The following is a 22,461-nucleotide window of genomic DNA, read 5'->3' as shown; positions in this document are numbered from 1 at the left end:
CCATTCTGCCACCTCTGGTCTCTTGACCCTCCCACCACTATTGGAGGGCAGCTCCCGCTCAGCCCAGTCTTCTCTGTCCTGGCAACCAAATGATGGAACCAGCTTCCCCCTAAAGCTAGGACAGCAGAGTCCCTGCCCATCTTCCAAAAGCACCTGAAACCCTACCTTTTCAAAGAGTATCTTAAATAATCCCCCTCCTCACCTGAAAGAAAAGTGTACTTACTATGACTGTGATATGTGGTTGTCCCACTTAGCTATTTTTAGATGAATGAACTAACTGTAAGTCACTCTGGATAAGAGTGCCTGCTAAATGACAAAAATGTTAAATGTAGGAAGCAATGAGTCATACAAGACCACATCTATCTATATCTGATGGCTGACAAGCCATTGAATGACTGGACTTCTCTGTGAACTCCCCTCACTCTTTTAATATCTCATCACTGTCTTTAGTTCCCCTCTCTGTCACTGGTTGACCACCTTACTCTGCTTTTATCGGCCAAGTCTGTTTGCATTATGGATTGGTACTGTACTCACATGAGTGTATGTATTTCTCATGGTTATGCATGTTATTTTAACAGGGGCAACGGTAAAAGTGTGAGAGCAAAGACAGTTGATTGGTGTTTCAAGGAGGATCTTTCCTGCTTTGCAAGGAATATGTGCTGTTAGAGAATACTTGCCAAAGAGGTCATTTAAGAATATGTTTACCTGACCTCTTAGTCTTAGTGACTGTGTCCTTGTGCAAATCAGCATGTGTCCATCAACCTCTGAGTTTGTTCCTCCTCTCCCCACATCAGGGAAAGTCAGCTGTGGGGCTGTCTAGTGCAGTGCCTGTCCCTTCCTCAGGACCCATGGACCCCGGTGTTCTGAGGACATGAGCTATAGCCTGTCACTGTCTGTTATGTCAACATGGCGTTGCTTTGGAGAGACCAGAGGGCTATACTACAAATTAGGATCAATGAGTTAGCCAGCTAACTTTGATAAGCAACCAGAAATAACTATTGATCCTCAGGTTCATTATTTATATTTACATTTAAGTCATTTAGCATTATAAAAGCTCAATTTAGATATGTGTTCATTTGTTGAATCAATTCGATCATACCCATTTCAAGCTTGTTTTAATACAAACTTTAAGTTATCAGAATATTTAGGCAAGTTAGCTGGCTAACTCCTTGATCAGCTTTGTAGTACAGCCCCTGGAGGGTTACTGAGGTTTGAGCCAGAAAATACAGCAGCTCAACGTAAAGAGACCCACAAAAGATGATAACATGATGAACCAATGTTGAAGTTAATCTAGGCAAAGATTGAATACACTAAACACCAGGGATTGTACAAAAATGGGGGGAATTTTATTCACTTAAAAACAAAAAACAGGCACAGCATCGGTCTGAGCAAACTCATACACACAGACAAAATATTGACAATAACAACAGACCATATACACTGTATAGTCACAATATCAAGGACAATAGTGATGTTGATGGTGATGATAATCGCCAAGGCAAAAATGTTACGACACAGAACAATTTGGTGGTAAGAGTTGTGTTACGACAACACAAAAACACACAGACAAAGCCTGAAGAACTCCCAATTCGCCAGAACCGTCAATCACTCCAGTCCTTTTACCAGCCGCTAAGGGGCTTGAATTAATGAATGTGCGTTGAATTCTAAAGTGCATTCACTGACTGACATTGAGCTAGGCTTAACTCAGTGTTTCCCCTCTCAATGACTCAGACAAAATACACCAGTTTATTAGGTACACCACCCCGTTCATGAAAATGGTTCGCGCCTACAGACAGTGAGTCACGTGACCGTGGCTTGCTATATAAAGCAGGCAGACAGGCATCCATTTACTATTCGATCAGCCATCACTGATCCTAGAAGCTTCCATTGGGCTCTTAATAGACTATATACACTGAGTATACCAAACATTTGGAACACCTTCCTAATATTGAGTTGCGCACCCCCAGCCTCAATTCGTCGGGGCATGGACTCTACAAGGTGTTGAAAGCGTTCCACAGGGATGCTGGCCAATGTTGACTCCAATGCTTCCCACAGTTGTGAAGTTGGCTGGATGTCCTTTGGGTGGTGGACCATTCTTGATACACACGGGAAACTGTTAAGCGTGAAAAACCCAGCAGTGTTGCAGTTCTTGACACAAACCGTTGCGCCTGGCACTTACCACCATACCCTGTTCAAAGGCACTTACATTTTTTTGTCTTGCCCATTCACCCTCTGAATGGCACACATACATAATCCATGTCTCAATTGTCTCACGACTTAAAAATCCTTCTTTAACTTGTCTCCTCCCCTTCATCTACACTGATTGAAGTGGATTTAACAAGTGACATCAATAAGGGATCATAGCTTTCATCTAGATTCACCTGGTCAGTCTATGTCATGGAAAGAGCAGGTGGTCTTCATGTTCTGTATACTCAGTGTATATCTTGAATCTGTACAATAACACTTTTCAATATAACACATCTCTTTAAAATGGACAAAAATAATATCCATGACATGGCACACTGGCCACCGCGGGTTAAGAAATATACATGTATATGGGCTTCCATGTTAAAAATGAACTACTCTCAATACTGAATACATAGGCCTATTTATTTACAAAACTAATAACAGAGACCATCCAGGACCATGGCTGTGCATCACTGATGCAACGAGAAACAAAAACATTTTACCTTTCTTATTGGACAAGATCAGCTAGTCCCTCCGGTTTGCTTCCTTTTTGTGCCTACTGAATCCGGCCCATGTAATACAGTGGCGCTGAAGCTTCATATTCATGATAGCGATATTGACTATTGTCTCACAATGCTACAGCCCAAGGTGGCTCAGAGTTGCATTGTCTGTGTTCCAATGGGATTGACCACCTGCCAATTATCCATCTATGGCTCTGGGATTGACTATCATTACTGGTTAGGTAAAGCACATCTGATCTATTACAGTGCAACCAGAATGGAATGCACTATACATTTTATCCCAGTTGAATTGGGTATAGAGCACACCTACTGTACACTATTTTAATATGGCAAAGTATGCCAATGCCAAGTTGCTAGTAGCTAATTGTGCAGTTGCAGTATTGAAAATATCAGCCTAGTCTTTTGCTACAATGCACAGCAATATTGTCTTGATTGTCCAAGCTCGTAATAAATATTTTTATCAGTCAGTCAGTCAATAAATATCGTATTTCCTTCAGTCAGTCGACAGGTCACAATAATCACTGTGCTGTTAATGTAGTCTGCCTGTCATTTGTAAATAAATTGCATGGTTATGGCACAGGGTTGCTTTGTCCGCTCCACTATACCTTTAGCCAGCGGATAACCTCTTGCTGAGGTAACTAAATCAAAGCTGCTGTTTCATCTTGGGAGTGGGAGTGTTTGAGACACCTAGATGTTAGTCACAGTCAGACAGTGACAATAGGTGACAGTCGGCGACAGTCTCTGTCACTGGAGTGGTATCCAGAGCTAAACCACAGTAGTCATAGTCTGAGAGAGTCTCCCCCATTGAAATAGAATTAGATCATTCTCTATGGTCTCCCCAGTCTGAGAGGGTCTCCCCCATAGAATTAGATAGATCTCTAAGGTCTCCCCCATAGAAATATAATTAAAGAGATCCCTATGGTCTCCCCCATTGAAATAGATAGATCTCAATGGTCTCCACACTCAGAGAGGGATCAGTTCACTTCTCAGCAGTAAGGGAATGTCATTTAAGGTCAGGGTTGACATAAGAGTGTAAGGACATACATCAAACATACACAATAACTCTCTCATAAACATCAGCATGTAAAATACACACACGTGCACACCTTTCACTCTTCCATGCCACCGACACCCACCTCTTTCTTTCCCTAACTAGTTGCAGTGATACTGTCTCTACACCTCCTCTCTCCCTCCTCCTTCACATCCTCCTCTCTTTTTTCTCCTTCAAACTGCTGCTTTGTATAAAACCAAGTCCCCACGTCATTCCTCCTTTATCAGTTCATCCCTCTTTCCTCAGGACTTGAGTCCCATTCGGGCCATCAGCTGTTCGTAGACGGTCCAGGCCATGGCTGCCATCAGAGTCCTCCTCAGAGAGCGAGGCACAGCCCCACGGAAGAAACCCCTCAGACCATGCTCCTGAAGGAGATAGAAGAGGAGCGTTTAATCACTGTTCAGTTGGTAAATAGAATAGTGTGTGCAAGAAGAGATGTTCAGTTGCTTTTGGAGGAAAATGTACATTCAATAACAAGTGCTTCAAATACATAGCTATATGTCATGGAATAAAATACCCTCAGAATGGGAAAAATAGGAAGACCAAGAATGGTACATTACACACAGGAAATGAATAATGTACTGTATATTTTCATTAAGATTCAGGCCTCACCGTGTAGATGAATCGAATGGCTTCCTTGGTGGTCCAGTGGGAGGGGCTGACCTGGATGTGAGTCTTGACCACGTCAGCTGGCTGGGTGACCACAGAGGCCAGGACTCCGGCCATCACCCCACAGCCAAAGTTCCCCAACGGGGCATAGGGGGAGGAGCTCACCTCTGAGGGAAGAGACCGCACAGAGAATGTGAGACCTACATAGGCACTAATAGAAAACACATGTCATTATTCTGGATTACTCGGAATTCAGTGCAAGCAATACCCCAACATGGCGTTTAATAGCCGTTTACACTAACATACACCAATGTAAAGAAATCTTGCTGAAATAACACACTTGACTATTCAGTGTGTCGGTGTGACATTTTGTGGTCTCTCGCTCTCCCCCTCCTCTCACATGGACAACTGTATCCTTAAGGCAGACGAATGGGTTTCTCTTACCCTGTGGCAGGGACCTCTTGGCCTGGCTGTAGAACATGACGTAGATGCCAGAGAAAGGGGCGTCTCGGAGCAGTGTGGCCGTCAGCCCAGAGAACAGAGCCCTGGGTCCCTCCGTCTCACACACGCTCTTCAGAGCTCCCAGTACGCTCACGTAGTTGTACCGGCCGCTCTGCAAAACACGCACAGTAATACACCACATTATACACTAGCTCACCTAGTTATACCGCCCACTCTGGAATACATCTAGGGTTGGGGTCGGTTCCATTTCAATGGACTGAATTGAAATGGAATTGACCCCAACGCTGAATACAGTGGAGGCTGCTGAGGGGAGGACGGCACATAATAATGGCCGGAATGGAGTGAATGGTATCAAACACATGGGTTTCATCTGTTTGATACCACTCCATTCCATTAGCCATTATTATGAGCAGTCCTCCCCTCAGCAGCCTCCACTGACTGAATACTAACTCAATACACAACTAGCGTTAGCACACTCTGCCAACCCTGATGTTCTAGCAGTGTCTGAATCTTGACTTAGGAAGGCCACCAAAAATTCAGAAATTTCCATTCCGAACTACAACATTTTCCATCTAGATAGAACTGCCAAAAGGGGCGGAGTTGCAATCTACTGTAGAGATAGAACTGCCAAAAGGGGCGGAGTTGCAATCTACTGCCTGCAGAGCTCTATCATACTATCCAGGTCTGTGCCCAAACAGTTTGAGCTTCTACTTCTAAAATTCCACCTTTCCAGAAATAAGTATCTCACTGTTGCCGCTTGCTACAGACCCCCCTCAGCCCCCAGTTGTGCCCTGGACACCATGTGTGAATTGCTTGCCCCCCATCTATCCTCAGAGTTTGTACTGCTTGGTGACCTAAACTGGGATATGCTTAACACCCCGGCCGTCCTACAATCTAAACTAGATGCCCTCAATCTCACACAAATTATCAAGGAACCTACCAGGTACAACCCTAAATCCGTAAACATGGGCACCCTCATAGATATCATGAAAAATAAATACAAAAAATATAATCCTGACTAATTTACCCTCTAAATACACCTCTGCGGTCTTCAACCATGATCTCAGCGATCACTGCCTCATTGCCTGCGTCCGTAATGGGTCCGCGGTCAAACGACCACCCCTCATCACTGTCAAACGCTCCCTAAAACGCTTCAGCGAGCAGGCCTTTCTAATTGACCTGGCCCAGGTATCCTGGATGGATATTGACCTCATTCCGTCAGTAGAGGATGCCTGGATGTTCTTTAAAAGTGCTTTCCTCTCCATCTTAAATAAGCATGCCCCACTCAAAAAATGCAGAACTAAGAACAGATATAGCCCCTGGTTCACCCCAGACTTGACTGCCCTTGACCAGCACAAAAACATCCTGTGGCGTACTGAATTAGCATCGAACAGCCCCTGCGATATGCAACTTTTCAGGGAAGTCAGGAACCAATATACACAATCAGTTAGGAAAGCAAAGGCTAGCTTTTTCAAACAGAAATGTGCATCATGTAGCACTAACTCCAAAACGTTTTGGGACACTGCACTGAGTAATAAGAGCACCTCCTCCCAGCTACCCACTGCACTGAGGCTAGGAAACACTGTCACCACTGATGAATCTACGATAATCGATGTCAATAAGCATTTTGCTACGGCTGGCCATGCTTTCCACCTGGCTACCCCTACTCCGGCCACCAGCCGAAATTGTCGCAACCCCTATTACTAGCCTGTTCAACCTCTCTTTCGTATCGTCTAAGATCCCCAGAGATTGGAAAGCTGCCGCAGTCATCCCCCTCTTCAAAGGGGGTGACACTCTAGATCCAAACTGTTACAGACCTATATCCATCCTCTATTTGCACATCATCTTCTGCACACCTATCACTCCAGTGTTAATACTACATTTTAATTATTTTGCACTATGGCCTATTTATTGTCTTACCTCCATAACTTACTACATTTGCATACACTGTATATAGATTTTCTATTGTGTTATTGACTGTACGTTTTGTTTATTCCATATGTAACTGTGTTGTTGTTGTTTTTAATCGCACTGCTTTGCTTTATCTTGGCCAGGTCGCAGTTGTAAATGAGAACTTGTTCTCAACTGGCTTACCTGGTTAAATAAAGGTTAAATAAAAAAAATAGCAACATTTAAACAGTAGACCAGATAGATATCCACCACACTGTCTGAAACCCAATGGAGCGTCATTAATAAATAGATGAGACATCATAGTCATACAGATGAAGAAGCTTGCAGGCAACACAGTTACATTTGTAGTCTTGACACATCCGCTATGCACAGCTAGATCCTCAGTCCTTATAAAACCAACATGACAGCATTTATTCAAATGCAGATAGAAGCGTTTAGTTCCCAAGGCAATCAGCTCTCCCACCAGATAACCTCCTCTCTCTCTCCCTCCCTCCCTCTCTCTCTTCTCTTCTCCCTTTATCTCCTCCCTCTCTCTCTACAGTAGCAGGCTGCTAATACTACCATCATCCTCTCTCTAATTCTACCTTCCATCTCCAGCCCACAGACACCAGAAATGTCCCAGCCTTGTCTGCTAGTGATTGTTCAATGCTATTACTGAACCACCAACCCTTCCTCCTTTGTTTTCTTCCTGACTTCATTCTTCCTTTCCTCTCATACACCTTCTGAACCATTCCTCCTCTTAATTCATACATCCTTTCACCCCTTTTCCCACCCATTCATGCCCATCTTCCTCCTAATCTATCCTAAACATACAAGGCTTTAGCAACCCTCACCTCTATTCCTTCACTGAACCACCCCTCCATCCTTGCTCCTCTCCCTCCACCTCTCCCATCCCACACCATTCCCTCAGTCTTATTCCATCCTCATATAGCTGTAACAACCTCTCTCACTCAACCATCCCTTAATCCCAGTTCCTCCCCCTCTCCATCTTCTCTTTTCGTTGATCCCCATTCACAACACAGAGAAGAAGCTCTCACCTCGAAGCGTGTCTTGATGACGGTGACAGGCAGCATGCAGACCCCAGCCACGGCCCTGGCCCCGGCCCCCAGCAGCACAGCCTCCCCAGCGTTAGGGGCCCGGCCCTCCTGGAAGTAGTGCTGCTTCAGGGAGTAGAAGGTGGAGAAGTAGATCCCTACGCCCGGGATGCAGCGCACAAACGACTGGTGAGAGAGAGAGTGAAGAAAGAGAGCGAGTGGGGAGGGAGAGCAGAGAGAGAGAGAGCGGAGGTCAAGATTTAGATTGAAGCCGAATTCCTTTTCGACGGTAAGGAAAAAACTCATCATTTCAGCACAAAGTTGACATTTCCTTCTTTACAATGGCGAAGGTGCATAAAGAATTCAGATATGACGTCATTGTTTTAGCACTATCCACTGAGTTTTTAAAACTACGGCGCGCTACATGGTTCAATGGCAATAAATCAGCACAATCTACTTTTTCTGGTTTTCAAATTGCCACCGTCTTGGAGCTAGAATTGGGATCATGTATACTGTGCTAATGACGACACAATAAAAGAGTCAAGGAGAGCAACGTACAATACGGCGACCTGAACAAACGAGGCATTTGTGGTAAGTACACGGGCCGCCATCTTTATGCACCACCGCTATTGTTCACACAAAAGAAAACACAGTTGGAAACAAAGTCCTGTCGTTTTTGGAGAGTGATGTGATCTACTAAGAATGTCTGGTTCTTAGAAAAAGATTCACTAAGAACCAAAGTGATACACTAAGCCAGACTTCGTAGACAGACTGTGTTAAAATAGGGAAAGTACAACCACAAGACGAACAGGGTAGCCAGACTGCTTAGAGTAGACACTCACCGGTGACACTCCCTTCCACAGGCCCAGGAAGCTCTCTGTGCGAATGACCTGGATAAGCACGGTCATCATCCCCACCTTAGGAGCTCTGAGAGACAGGAGATAAATACATGGTTAAACACACACACAACATTCATTAAGCTAAGAGAGCGAATACTTAAAAACAAGCAAAAGTCTACAAAGACAGATTCCTACCAGGTGTGCACACCTGTAGATATGTGCCCAACACATGTCTTTGGGGGTAAATTCTAGTGAGGAGTTGTTAGCATGGAAGTGTGTCTAATTAGCATATATGGGTCAAATGAGGGGATTCACACTGTCTGACAGCTACTGAAGAGGGATTCTACACTGAATTGTGTTTCTCTGTGTTTGTATCGGTGTGTATGCAAGTATACATGCGCGCGTGTGTCTCTGGCTCTTTCTGTGTACGTGAGTCCTGCAGACTAGAGCTGGGACGATAAACCGAAAATTACCGACACCGACATTTCTAACTCAATTTTGAGAATATCGGCAATTACACAATGTTCCTGTGTGCATAAAGAATAGACTACGGAGCGGCGTGGCATATATGAAAGCAAAACGGAATAGAAAAAAGCCTGGTACTCCCAGAGCTCAACACTCATCTATGCCCTTTCATTTGAACAAAGACTACAGCAGCCAATCAGAGACGTGTTTCATCCCATGCTTCCCACACCCGTTGATGGCAGTTCTCTGAAGTGATGTTGTGAGTAGCCTCGTTCATTAGCAGGGGGAAAATGAATAGAGACAAAAAAACTGCAGTCCCAGAAATCCAAGAACAATTACTGCCAAAGAAGGATGCTGTTGTTGGGGCCTATTTTGGTTTTCAACCTAGTGACATTGAGCAGAGTGAGGTGATGTGCTTGAACTGTCACATAACTATAACAACCACTCGAGGTAACACCAACAACTTATTGTATTCCACCATTTGAAACCCAGGCATGCAATACAGCATGACGAACGCATGGCGAAGAAAAATTAAGCAGAGGCCAACGGGCGTCATGACTAGGGCTTTGGCTGTCATGAAATTTGGTCAGCAGGTGATTGTCATGCAAATAACTGCCTGTCTAACGGTAACTGACCGTTAATTAACATAAACATGTTTAGCATCTCAGGCTTCAACCCATAGCCTACAAGCCACTGATGCAGATCTTTTGAACATCTATATATGTTTAAGTCTAATAAATCCATTTAATATAGCTTACAGCATTACAATAAATCCATTATTTATTTTAGGCAGGTCTAAAGAAACATGATCTGAAGACAATGTAGCCTATTTCAGAAGAACAGAGTGATTTAAAGGGACAATGAAGCCGGCCGCGGTTAGCAAGTTTGGTAGGCTACTAATGACCATCAGCGGCATCAGAGCGCCGTTTTGGAGCCTAGTTACCGTGACTCAATGGTCACGTGGATTTTGACTGCGGTCATGACTCGAGACTGCCGGTGTGGCGGTAATATGGTCACCGTAACAGCCCTTGTCATGACAAGAGCAATGCCCAGGGACAACAACCCAATACGGAATTGTTTGCACACGCAACTCACCATGCAACACACACTAACCAATGGAATCAAATGACAGATGCCGTAACGTACCACATCGCAAAAGACATGGCCCCAAATTCAACAGTTGAATAGAGTGGTTTCAAGAAGATGGTAAACAATCTGGACAAGAAATACAAAATGTACGAGAAATGTCATGCCAAAATGGCATTGGAGCTGAAACAGGTGCACTATTTCGCCACAACAACTGACATGTGGTCCAGTAGGACGGTGAAGCCCTACATGTCATTGACACTGCACTACATCGATGCCGACTGGAAGCTGCGCAGCAGGTGCTTGAAGACTGCCTACTTTCCAGAGGACCACATCGGGGAGATACGGGCACAGGGGCTGGGGGACTCGCTAGCAGCCTGGGATCAGCAGGATTTGTATCACAACGGACAGTGGGGCAAGCATCGCGAAAGCCACCAACCTAAATGGATGGACGAGGCTGCAGTGTTTCAGCCATCGACTTCAACTCGCCATCAGTATGTATTGTAATAAAGCTGAGCAAAAAGTTATAGGCCTGCATTTTGATTGTGTTTGGAGCAAATCATTTGCTGCAATTACCAAACACCAATAGACTAATGGATTTGAACTTAGTTTGAAATACTATTACATTTTAAAATCAGTCTTTCATGTCTTTATAAGAAATAAATACATAACTAAATGAATGTTTAATATACAGGTCTCTTTCTGTAGCAGCGTTATATCATCTTTTAAACCATATGCTGGATCACCTGGTAACCAAATAACTTAGGATAATATATTACGGCAATTTCTTTGATATGGTGTATAAAGGGTGCTAATGGAGAGTAACTGTGCACCTCCCCAAATAATAATTGATCATTATTTAATGGCAAAAAATTTGAAAATGTATCACGATATGGATTTTTATCAGTATCGCCGAGCTCCACTACATACCCAGGCTTCATGTTGTTCTGCAGGGTCTGCAGGCGCGTCTTGACCAGGTCCAGAGGCTGGAAGAGCAGCGTGGAACAGGTGCCGCTCAGTGAGCCACACATGAAGGCCTTGAGAGCTGGGTGCGCCTGGGGGGCATGAAGAGAGAGAGACGGAAGAAGAGAAGAGGGTGAGAAAAAGAGGATGACGGATAAGTAATGCTGAAACCCACCGCACACTTCAACATGTCCTTTTATTTGTGACTGGTGCTACATGCACGCACATGCTGGCAGGCAATACAGTTTACACCGCACATTCTGTTTGTGAAAACACAAACAATGCCTTAAAAGCCTATAAACAGTACGGAAAAATGTTCATGATGTATGCACAAGTACACACAGATACAACAAATTGCAACGACAGCCACAGGACACAGGCGAGCGCCCACACAACCAGTGGTGATGGAGATGTGTGCAGACAGTCGACACACAAACAGAGGAGCTGTCACGGCGAATCACACGGAGACTCAGCGTTATCATTATTCACACGTCTGACAGACAAACACGGGGGGGGGGGGGGGACGACACACAGATAAATACCAACACACACAGGCGCAGTACATACATACAAAATTGCACTGCACACTCCCCTTACCCCTCTGGACAAAAGGAATGCGTATGTGAGCATGCTGTTCGTCGACTACAGCTCGGCCTTCAATACCATAGTGCCCTATAAGCTCATTACAACGCTCACGGACCTGGGTCTGAACTCCTTCCTATGCAACTGGGTCCTGGACTTCCTGAAGGGCCGCCTCCAGGTGGTGAAGGTAGGCAACATTACCTCCTCGACACTGATTCTCAACACGGGCCCCACAAGGGTGCGTCCTCAGTCCCCTCCTGTATTCCCTGTATACCCACGACTGCATGGCCTCACACAGTTCCAACTCCATCATCAAGTTCGCTGACGAAACTACAGTATATGCCTGATTACCAACAACGACGAGACGGCCTACAGGGAGGAGGTAGGCACTCTGACGGCGTGGTGCCTGGTAAACAACCTCTCCCTCAACGTCAGCAAAACAAAGGAGCTGATTGTGGACTTCAGGATGAACCAGGCTGGACACGCCCCCATCCTCATCAACGGGGTCGCCGTGGAGACGGTCAATAACTTCAAATTCCTTGGTGTACACATTTTAGAAAAGCTGTAATGGTCAAACCACACGGACACCGTGGTGAAGAAGGCACAACAGCGACTCTTCAACTTCAGGATGCTATAGAAATTCAGCCTGTCCCAGAGGGCCATCACAGTTTTCTACAGGAGCACCATCGAGAGCATACTGTCGGGCTGCATCACAGCCTGGTACTGCAGCTCCACCGCAGCGGACCGCAAGGCACTTCAGAGGGTGATACATGCAGCCAAACGCACCATTGGGTGCACACTGTCTGCCCTCCAGGACACATACAACACCAGGTATCACAGGAAGGCCAAGAAGATCATCAGGGACCTCAGCCACCCGAGCCATGCCCTGTTCTCCCCGCTTCCATCACTCAGATGCGGGCAGTACAGGAGCAGCATGGCTAAAACTAACAGACTGGCCAATAGTTTCTACCCCCATTCTATCAGGCTGCTGAATAGCCACCCCTGTAGCTCAGTTGGTAGAGAATGGCGCTTGCAACGCCAGGGTTGTGGGTTCGTTTCCCACGGGGGGCCAGTATGAAAATGTATGCACTCACTAACTGTAAGTCGCTCTGGATAAGAGCGTCTGCTAAATGACTAAAATGTAAAATGTAAATGTAGTCAGCTACCTACTACCCCCTCCCCCCACATCCTCAACTGACTTTTGCTCTGCCCCCACCCCAATGACATTCATCACTGTTGCAGTTGTTAATATGTATTATTTTATTTCACTTGGTCCCCACATCCCCTCAATGGTCATTTTGTCTGCCAGCTGCTCCCCCAATGGTCATTTAGTCTGCCAGCTGCTCCCCCAATGGTCATTTAGTCTGCCTGCTGCTCCCCCAATGGTCATTTAGTCTGCCTGCTGCTCCCCCAATGGTCATTTAGTCTGCCTGCTGCTCCCCCAATGGTCATTTAGTCTGCCTGCTGCTCCCCCAATGGTCATTTAGTCTGCCTGCTGCTCCCCCAATGGTCATTTAGTCTGCCTGCTTCTCCCCCAATGGTCTTCCCCCACCCTCTCTGCCTCAATGGACATGTATTTATTCATCACTGCTCCAGTTGTTATCATGTATATAGTGCTATTTCTATTTCTATAGTTTTTTTATGACCATTTTCATTGTTTTATTTCACTGTACCCTGCAATCACACCTGCAATCCTGTACATGTGACTATTAAACAGTCAATCTGAAACACACATGGCCACAAAGACAGATGACATAGACACACACACAAAGACATATAGATGCGGAGAGGCGGATGATGCCGGATCTCAAATACTGTAATCATGGTGATGAACAATTCTTTTTAAAAGCACGTAGACACAAATGCACAACAGCATAGCACAACAAAAGCATCCACACTGGCACTTGACAGTAACACACACACAGGCCACTGGCTATCCTCCCTACCTTTCCCAAGATGCTGGAGGGTTTGCCTCCTTGAGAATCCTGTTTCTGTTGCATGTCTCCCTCTATCACCTCTCTCTCTCTGTGCTGCTGCTACGAACAGCATATTACAAAATAAGCCATCTCCATCTCTCACGTCCCTCTCTCTTGATCTAACACACAATCGTTTTCTGCTGCTACCTCTCTTCTCACCCCCACCCCCTCCCCAGCCACAGCTTCATCCACAGGCTTCTATTGGTTTCTCTCTCTCTCCCAATTGCTCGTTGATTCGTACATACACACACACAACAGCATTGCGCTGCTCTCTTCTCCCCTCTAAATCGCTCTCTGTCAAATTTCTCTATGTGAAATGCGATGTATGAGTCATGCAGTGGCTGTGTGTCGCTGTGTGTGTGATTTAGACCGTGTGTGTGTGTGTGTGTGAGTCTGTCTGTGTATGCGTGTGTGTGTGTGTGTGTGTGTGAGAGACACTAAATATGGGTCACTGAGAATTGGATGGTGGTGGGAGTCTGTTTATGCAAATGAATGTGTGACTTTCTGCCTGTGTGGACTACACTGTCTTCCCCAGGCCAGGATGACATAACCAATGTAAAATTATTGTAGTAGAATATTACAATGTTTGCACCGAAAATGCAACTTTCTCAGTCTATTGCAGCCTATTTTACCCCGAAGTCACAGGCTTAGGCTCACAACCCATTATTGTCATCATTACAAAAAAAGATGTCCCTTTTCTAAAGAATGCCATGGCAACAGACAACAATGACCAATGAGGGGCTGCCTGTAGAACATAAAAGGTGGTTGGCCTCACCTCAATGTACTTTTGAAGATTAACTCCTTACTTCTGGAGAATATAGTCAAATCCTGGCCATGACCCCAGGTATTCAAACCAAATCTTTGCAGAAAATGTAAGGTGGAGCATTTTACAAAAACGATTTTACTTGAACTGTGCAGATGCAACGTTTGGTAACAGAATGACGGTTTGTGCTATCATTCTGTTACCAAACTTTGCATTTGCAAAGTGGAAATTTTTAAAAGTAGTCCTTGTCAGAGTTGTATGGTTTTTATTTGACATACATTTTAAAGCTGCAGTATGTTACCTTTTGGGGTGAAGACCAAATTCACAGATATTGAGTTATAGATCTGTCATTCTCGTTGAAAGCAAGTCTAAGAAGAAGTAGATCTGCTCTATGTGCGATATTTCTATGCTTCCTGTTCTTAAGTTTTGTTTTTGCATCTTTACTTTTGTACACCAGCTTCAAACAGATATAAAAACTATATTTTGGTTATGGAAAATATTTCACAGCGGTTTAGATGGTTTTAAAAAAACACTAAATTAGGCGAATTGTTAGATTTTTAGCAATCTGAAAAATCTGAGACTGATTGTCACTATAATAACATGGAATTGCCCCCTACTGTCATGCACTCACATTCGATCCACTACTACTACTAGCTGTCAGTCAGGTTAGGTCGCTTGTATATAAACAAAGACAATGCCTGTGGACTACATAGTGTTCATGTATACATTTGTATCTACTCATTTACCAGTGCCAACTCCATCTTTGATGCTGATGCAGTGGATGAATCCTGAAGGAGCGATGCGAGCGCCTCCTTCCCTTCTTTTGCCGTCTTGTCGCGGTTTGTTTACAGCCCCAACTAGTGAGAGGGTGAATAGCTATACCAGTTACATTCGCATGTCAACATAATGATGCAATGTTTTTTTAGAGACTCGCTACAGCCATTAAGCTATAAAAGGGCTACATCAGGTCCAACTGAATACAAAAACTAGCTACCTCTAACTATTGAAAAGGTGGTCAAATGTCATGCACACGGTACATAACATACCTTACCTGGCTTTGAAGCGCTTTGAAGTTAGTTAGGGACGGATGACTTGATTCAGTTCAAAGATAGTCATTTTGCCGGTGACAGGCTACAAGAAACAAGTCAGTCACTACACCAACTAGCGAACTGTTAGCTGAACAAAAAGTTAACTACCTAGCAAGCGCGGCAATTGAGTAATAATTGTGTTTAGTTAAAATCAGTACTACGTTTACTCGTTAGGTAGCTAGCAAACTCTCCGAAATGAAGCAAGATAGCTAGCTGTACTGACTTGGCTAATGCTAGCAAAAGTAGTTGGCTGGCTTTGTACTAAAACTTGACTACTCACAGCAACCAAAGTGTAGCCATCTACTAAGATAATTCACTAGATTTACACGTAGACCACTATGCAGTTTTTTGCCATCCACCTTGTTTCTTGCCTTCAATGACAATGTTGCCGTCGGCGTCCGGAAATGTCAAACCTGCAGTGCGTACGTAGTGCGAGATGCGCAATTCTTCCGACGTCGCCCCAAGCCCCTCCTCTCTACCCCGTACCAGTCGGTGCCAACCAGTTGTGAACCGGTTTCAGCTCGCTTTCCACTGCAAAGTGGGAGGGGGCGTAGGCAATATTTCTAGTTCTACTCTTTGAAGCCTCTGGTGGTGTACTTGAGGACTGAATGTGGATAAATACTGTAGCTAATTTGTGGCATCACTCGTTCGTTTTTTCCGTTGAATGTGTGACAATATATTCACTGCATCACAATATTTCAGGGTTACAAATATTGCAGTCATATCAATTTAAAATAACATTTTTATTGAAACATGGCATTTGATAAAATACAAAATACTCTGAAATTAAACTTAATATACCCCCGTCACAATACATTAAACCTTGAGTGAAAATTGATCAAAAGCAGACATACCCCACTATATCTTGCAAAATCTCTATAAGCTCTAATTGAAATGTGAAAGTGCAATAACAGCAAATGAAAATAGTGACAGCACTAGATTAAAAATAAGAGTATATATTCTGAGATATTAAGTAGAATTCACACCATGTAATATTCTCACTCCCACCCATGTGCAAAGAAATGCAAAGAACACTGTGTGCCATCTAACCCATCACCATTCTTCCTATTTATCAGAGCACATGGATCAACGCAAATCTTCCAGAATAATTGCAAGACACCAATAACTATCGGAAAAGACCCCCCCACATATTTTAGCATAATAGGATTTGCAAGTGTTAAGGCTGTAGTTATTCTCAGTGTATGCACCAACTTTATTCCAGTGTGAACGTTAAGTATAAAGTGCAGCCTCTAACTGTAGATGTAATAACTTTGTGTAAACCTCATGTCCTAATGTGATGCAAGTTGAACAATATGTGGATTAACAGTGAAGTACTACTGGGCGTGCGGGAAATAATACCAGTGAAAAAGATACACCAGAAGTACATAGTACAACCCTAATAAACCATATTGAATTACTGCATTCATAAAGAAAACACAACCATATGTGCACTGCAAAAGATGGCACAAACAGTATCATACAAGTTCCAAGGGAAAGAGAGGTAGCGGCTGATAGTGTGGCTAGAATACACCCCAATAGCAATTTAAGCTGCTAGGCCATTTGTTTGAATAATATATTTTTTATAATATTGAAAATGGCAGTAGAAAAATGGATCTAGAAAAAGTCACATATTTGTTAAGCTAGCCTCTAAAATAAATTCACATTCATGACAAAATATATCATTTGGCCACAGATATTTGTTTTGAACACATGCACAAAATGCATTGTACAGATTTAGAATTAGTAAATTATTAAATCTAGGAGAATGATCTCAGGGCTCCTACTAGGCCTATCTGAACAAAGCAAATTGTCAAAAATGGACACTGAAGAGAATAGCATAAATCTTTGTATACAATTCTTTGTACGATAGCAAGCATGGCTGATGGAGCAGTCAGCTATAGAATGCACTATTTCATTCTATGATAGATTTTGCATTTCCAGTATGGTCCCTGTAAAAAGTTGACTGCGCTCTCCTGTCACGTTAATCTCACTCCGGTATGGGCTTAGGTGTTTCGCTGGTCATATCCATCTCCTCATCACTGTCCCCCATGTCTGTGCGATTGATGACACGGCGCATGTTTAAAGGCAAGTCCCCACGCCTGCAGAGAGTAAATCAACCCAATCAATGACTTCAGAGATATTTGGTACCATGTATTATGCAATTACTGAAAGTAATACATTTTTATATCCATTTATGCTTGTTCAAAGTCAAAGACCAAGTAACGTATTGTATTTCTGTAAAAAGGTGTGCCAAAAACACCATAACTATAAAATCAGTCTAACTATCAAAAGGGCTGGGTTATATTCAATGAGTTCAGAATGTTGCTGATAGAAATGTAACAAAAAGATCAGACAATCCCCTATTCTACTTAACATACATACTCTACACCAGGGATTCCCAAACTCAGTCCTGGGAGCCCCTCTGGGTGCACATTTTGGTTTTTGCCCTAGCACTATAGAGCTGATTCAAATAACCAACTCATCATCAAGCTTTGATTATTTGAATCAACTGTAGTGCTAGGGCAAAAACCAAAACATGCACCCATGGGGGATCTATCTAAACCTTGAGCAACATTTCACCCTAATGAACAAAGGGTAAAAGGAGGGTGGGTGAGGGATGATTGATGACCATACCTGAGCTTGCTCTTCAGGGTGCTGACCTCTCGGGTCACGGCGTCTTGCGACTCAGTGGCGTCGTCAAGCTCCCTCTGCAGCTTCCTGCGGTTGGCGTTGGCCCGTGTCACTTCCTCCTCGGCCTCCTCCAGCTGACGCTTTAGCTGACGTGTGCGGCTGTTCGCCTTCTCCGCCTGTGGAGTACGAGCAGAGGATTTTCGATCAGTGGCTGCAAATCTATGTAGTCTTCATCTATGAGGCTATACAGTAACTGTGCAAGGTGGTTCAGTGGCTGCAGCTATACAGATTAGGTTATACTAAGCGGTCTCTGGTTGTTTTACAGACCGCGCAGATTCAGGACAGGTCTGCACAAATTATCTGGGGTATATTCATTCTTCGGATTCCATTGCAAAATGTTTAGTCTGTTGCAAAACATTTAGCAACGGAAACAGTTTACTCCAAACAGAAAATGTTTTGCAAGGAAAACTAGTTTCTATTGGACAAATTCAGGTAGGTTCCTCTCCATTTCCTTCCGTTTGCTCGGTTTGCTTTCGATTGGTTCCTACAGTAAACAAATCTGAGTAATGAACACCCCAGATCTTTATAATGCATGGAAATTATTGTATCATCTGCATCCTTCGTTTCGCTTGTCTGGTTACATTGCACCTGGGACTATATACACACACACACCCCACAGGAGGTTGGTGGCATCTTAATTGGGGAGGACAGGCTCGTGGTAATGGCTGGAGTGGAATAGGTGGAATGGTATCAAATACAAACATATGGCTTCCATGTGTTTGATGCCATTCCATTCGAGCCGTTCCAGCAATTATTATGAGCCGTCCTCCCCTCAGCAGCCTCCACTGATATACACCCATGGTGCTACAGATGTAGTTGCAGGTCACTGATATAGGGGTAGGTAACCTATCTAGTTCTATGCGGAGAGGACCCACCTCTACTTTGTACTGCTCCGTGTTGCGTCGCTCATCCTCCACCTGCAGCAGCACCTCCTTCAGCTTCTTCTCTGTGCGCCTGACCAGCCTGGACGACTGCTGACGCTCCCTTAGAACAGAAAAAACAGAGTCAAGACATGACTCATGAATAGGGGCCATTTCTCCTCACCTGCTTCTCAAAATTCATAGGAGGTCAGAGGGGAGGGACCTTGTATCCTCTCCTACAACACGTTTTGAGAAGGAAGCAAGGAGAGTGGACGTGAGGAATTGAGGAAAGACCAATGAGGCAGACAATGGTTTTTACTTACTTGGACTCCAAGTCCAGTTGATCCTCCAGCTGCAGTATCTTGGCCTCCAGGGCAGCCATAGAGGCCTTGTACTTGGACTTGACCGTCTCCTCCAGCTCCTGCTGCTTGAGCGTCAGCTCCTTATTCTGCCGGTCCAGCTGGGCCCGGGTCCCCTCCAGGCGCTGGGAGGTACTGCGCTCCGCAGACAGCTCAGTGGTCAGTTGGTCAGTCTAGGGAGGAGAGAGTGGAGGTATGGACACAAGACTATGAATTGGACAATGTAGTAGCCGGCCCATAACGTTTGACATGGTGTATTTGTCTCAATTGAGTACTTCTACTACAAATAGAGCTCTAAGGTCTAACGATTCAGGTTGAAACACTACATAAACAGAACCCGCAAACTTTCTTCAACCAGAATACCTCTTCATCTCCTTGTGATTAACGCAGATAAATAAAGTTGAAATACAATTTCTCGGTGTAGCTCCTCAGCTTTGCATTCAGTTCATTACCTGCAGTGTGGTTCTCCTCAAGCGGTCGTTGACCATCTCCATGTTCAACTGTTCCTCCTCCAGTTCCTCCTCTAGCTTAGCGATACGAGACTCCAGCCTCCTCTTCTCATCCACCGTCAGGGAACTGATGGGAAGGGCGAGAGCAAGGGCGAGAGCGAGAGAGGAAGGGAGAGATACATTTTGGTTGGGAGGAAGAACACCATCACAGAAATGGCAAAATCCATGCAAATTAATGTAAACCAATGGAGTGCACATAATGTTTCTATGAGGTGTCGGAGTCGTACTTCTTGGCGTTGTGGCTGTTGAGTTCGTCCTGCAGTTCGTCCCTCTCTGCCTGGGCCTGTTTCTTGACTCGCTCAGCAGACGCCAACTCCTATGGAAGATGGAGAGGAGTCTCATGAGGAGCATAAGAACATGGACAGTGGGGGTGGAGACAGCGAGCGAGCGATAGAGACAAAGGGAAACAGAGAGAGACCTGCAGACAGACATACCTCCTGGAGATGGATGGTGTCGGCCTCCATGGTCTTGATTTTCTTTTCATTCTCCTTGGCCATGTTGAGGGCCTCGTCCCTGGACAAACGCAGCTCCTCCAGCTCCCTCATCTGATCTTTCATCAGGGCCTGTATGGGAGGAGAGAACCACAAAGGACCGAGTCAAGTACCACACCAGACTGTAGGGCTTGGTATCGTTCTACCGAAAAAGACTGCACACTGCCTAATTTGTAGTGAGAGCTGTGAACTACTTTTTTGTCGGTGTAAACCTTCTTGCAGCTGTTGAGCATGCCTTCAGGTCACGTTTGGTGCATAGACAAGGTTAGTGTGTGTGAGAGATAAAGACATTCTCAAAACCAGAAGCCAGTTAAAACCAAAACCATCAAATTCACTGCTCTGCACTCAGGTAATTTCTTCCTGCCAAAAGTCTGACTTGAACAAATCAAGGGATCAGCTGTAACCCCTCTGGTTCTAAACTGAGAACTACTCCATTCACTACACCCATGGTCAAAAGCGCCAAGCTCCATCTGATATGCAAGCGCCGATTAGAGCAACCACCACCAGGGACAAGTGAACATTAACCACAACTTCAGCAAACTCACTAGGAACACCAACCGTTCCCCAATGCCTCTTTGCTCCAGCCCCGAGCACTCACTGGAGGGAAACCACTAGCCATATCCTCATTTTCCTCCACCTTAACAGGAGACTCACTAGGCCTATATGCTAGAGGAACTGTCAACCGCTCCTCAATAACAGGAAGTGACAAAACCGGTGGATCTGGCTTTCCCAAACTCACTTTTTCAAGCTTCTGATTCCGCTCACAAGACACAGCCGTGTCACCCCGCAAAACATGACTGGGAAGAATCTCCTCCCTCACAGTCAGCCTGCTGAGGAACCACAACCTCCCCTACTTTGACAAGGAACGTGTCCCCTAAATTGACACATGAATCTCTCTCATCCTGCAGAGGGCACACTACATCATATCTCTGCCCAGAAGGTCTCAGATAGACAAGAATCACCTTCCTCACTAGGGAGAACAATTTCCTGGGAACCACCATCTAGTTTTGCAAATAATGTTTCCTCCAAGGGCCCCCCCACAAATCATCCTCCTCCCTATCATTAAAAATGTTTTATATATATTTTTTTTATCAGGACTCTTCTGAACATGAGTAACTTTACAAACTGGGCATACCTCAAAACTCTCCGAGAGACTTACCATGGTTACGCCATGGATTTTTCAGTCTGACTGAAGTCGCCCCCCCAAAAAAGACAAAGCTCTACAAGTCAGAATGTTGAATAAAATTAGATTTACGCTTGATCTTTGATGGTGCCGCCCAGAATTGACCCCCGAGTGACACCACAGTGAATAGGTGCTGGGGACAATACTGACCCACCCATGCTCACTGAGAAACATCTGCACAGACCGTTCCACAACATAGCAAATGTTCAATTGAACTGAACGCACCCCTGACTTTCCACTGGTGTTACACAAACCTGATCACTTGGAAACTAGCTCATCATTCTGATCACTGGATGAAACTGGTTAAGTCAGAAGACCGTCTGACAAACTCCCCCTCTATGCTGTCCTTTATTCACCTGCTGTTTCAGCAGTGCCATCTCCTGTTCGAGCCTAGCCATTAACAACAAGTATTCTTCCTCATGACTGGTGTCCATCAAAACCGGCGGCATGACTTCATCCCACTTCTCCCATAGCGGCACTACAACCTCTACCTTGTTCAACTCCTTCGCTATTTCAACCTCCAGCATTTATGCCACCTGAAAAAATGGATCCCTCATTAGCTTGAGGAAAACCCCACCATCCTCTACACAATACACTGCTGGCTCAAATGCCCCCAGTCAAAATCAGTACGCCAAAGACAACTAATAAATCAACTGACAAGTCAGTTAGCCACTAGCTCACCGCTAACCAACGAATGCATGCGCGTGCTCCAAGCCCCAGAGATAACCAGTCCAACCAGGCAAAAACAGCATGCCATGCATGAAATGCTACTAACCATAGCAACAGTTAGCCACTAGCCTAGCGCTAACACAAACACATCCTCCAGACTCC

At 44.7% G+C, this 22,461-nt stretch overlaps 2 protein-coding genes across 4 annotated transcripts in view; both read right to left on the bottom strand.

Annotated features, from left to right (window-relative positions):
• Positions 1-1,322: 1,322 nt before the first annotated feature.
• On the bottom strand, positions 1,323-16,017 carry LOC311131438 (mitochondrial glycine transporter B-like). Of its 2 annotated transcripts, none has more exons than XM_084164429.1 (9): positions 15,897-16,017; positions 15,501-15,580; positions 15,196-15,306; positions 11,096-11,220; positions 8,618-8,702; positions 7,779-7,961; positions 4,813-4,981; positions 4,372-4,535; positions 1,323-4,124 (listed from the first exon to the last, which is right to left on the bottom strand). In XM_084164429.1, exons 3-9 carry the CDS (start codon positions 15,208-15,210, stop codon positions 4,002-4,004), a joined length of 864 nt encoding a protein of 287 aa, XP_084020555.1. In that variant the 5' UTR covers positions 15,211-15,306; positions 15,501-15,580; positions 15,897-16,017; the 3' UTR covers positions 1,323-4,001. The 2 variants fall into 2 exon arrangements, with proteins under 2 accessions (XP_084020555.1, XP_084020554.1); XM_084164428.1 differs by having other exon boundaries at positions 15,818-15,957.
• Positions 16,018-16,265: 248 nt separating this feature from the next.
• LOC311130517 (myosin-9-like) overlaps positions 16,266-22,461 on the bottom strand; it is a gene marked incomplete at its 5' end in the record, with an annotated part of 32,932 nt that continues 26,736 nt past the window's right edge. For both annotated transcript variants that reach the window (XM_084163275.1, XM_084163276.1), the window contains 7 exons: positions 16,266-17,636; positions 18,172-18,344; positions 19,104-19,212; positions 19,412-19,620; positions 19,900-20,023; positions 20,184-20,272; positions 20,391-20,519. In XM_084163275.1, coding sequence (XP_084019401.1) covers positions 17,525-17,636; positions 18,172-18,344; positions 19,104-19,212; positions 19,412-19,620; positions 19,900-20,023; positions 20,184-20,272; positions 20,391-20,519 — 945 coding nt within the window. In that variant the 3' untranslated portion in view covers positions 16,266-17,524. The remainder of the gene's footprint in view (positions 17,637-18,171; positions 18,345-19,103; positions 19,213-19,411; positions 19,621-19,899; positions 20,024-20,183; positions 20,273-20,390; positions 20,520-22,461) is intronic.

Source organism: Coregonus lavaretus (genome assembly GCF_964263955.1).
Source record: "Coregonus lavaretus genome assembly, chromosome: 6".
Lineage (NCBI taxonomy): Eukaryota > Metazoa > Chordata > Actinopteri > Salmoniformes > Salmonidae > Coregonus > Coregonus lavaretus.
This window is presented reverse-complemented; position numbering and strand designations above follow the sequence as displayed.

Coding starts and splice junctions, on each gene's coding strand:
- LOC311131438 (XM_084164429.1), bottom strand. Junction 7,962..8,617: donor TGTGGAAGGGAGTGTCACCG/GTGAGTGTCTAC, acceptor CTCTCTCACCAG/TCGTTTGTGCGCTGCATCCC. Junction 4,536..4,812: donor CAAGAGGTCCCTGCCACAGG/GTAAGAGAAACC, acceptor CTCTTCCCTCAG/AGGTGAGCTCCTCCCCCTAT.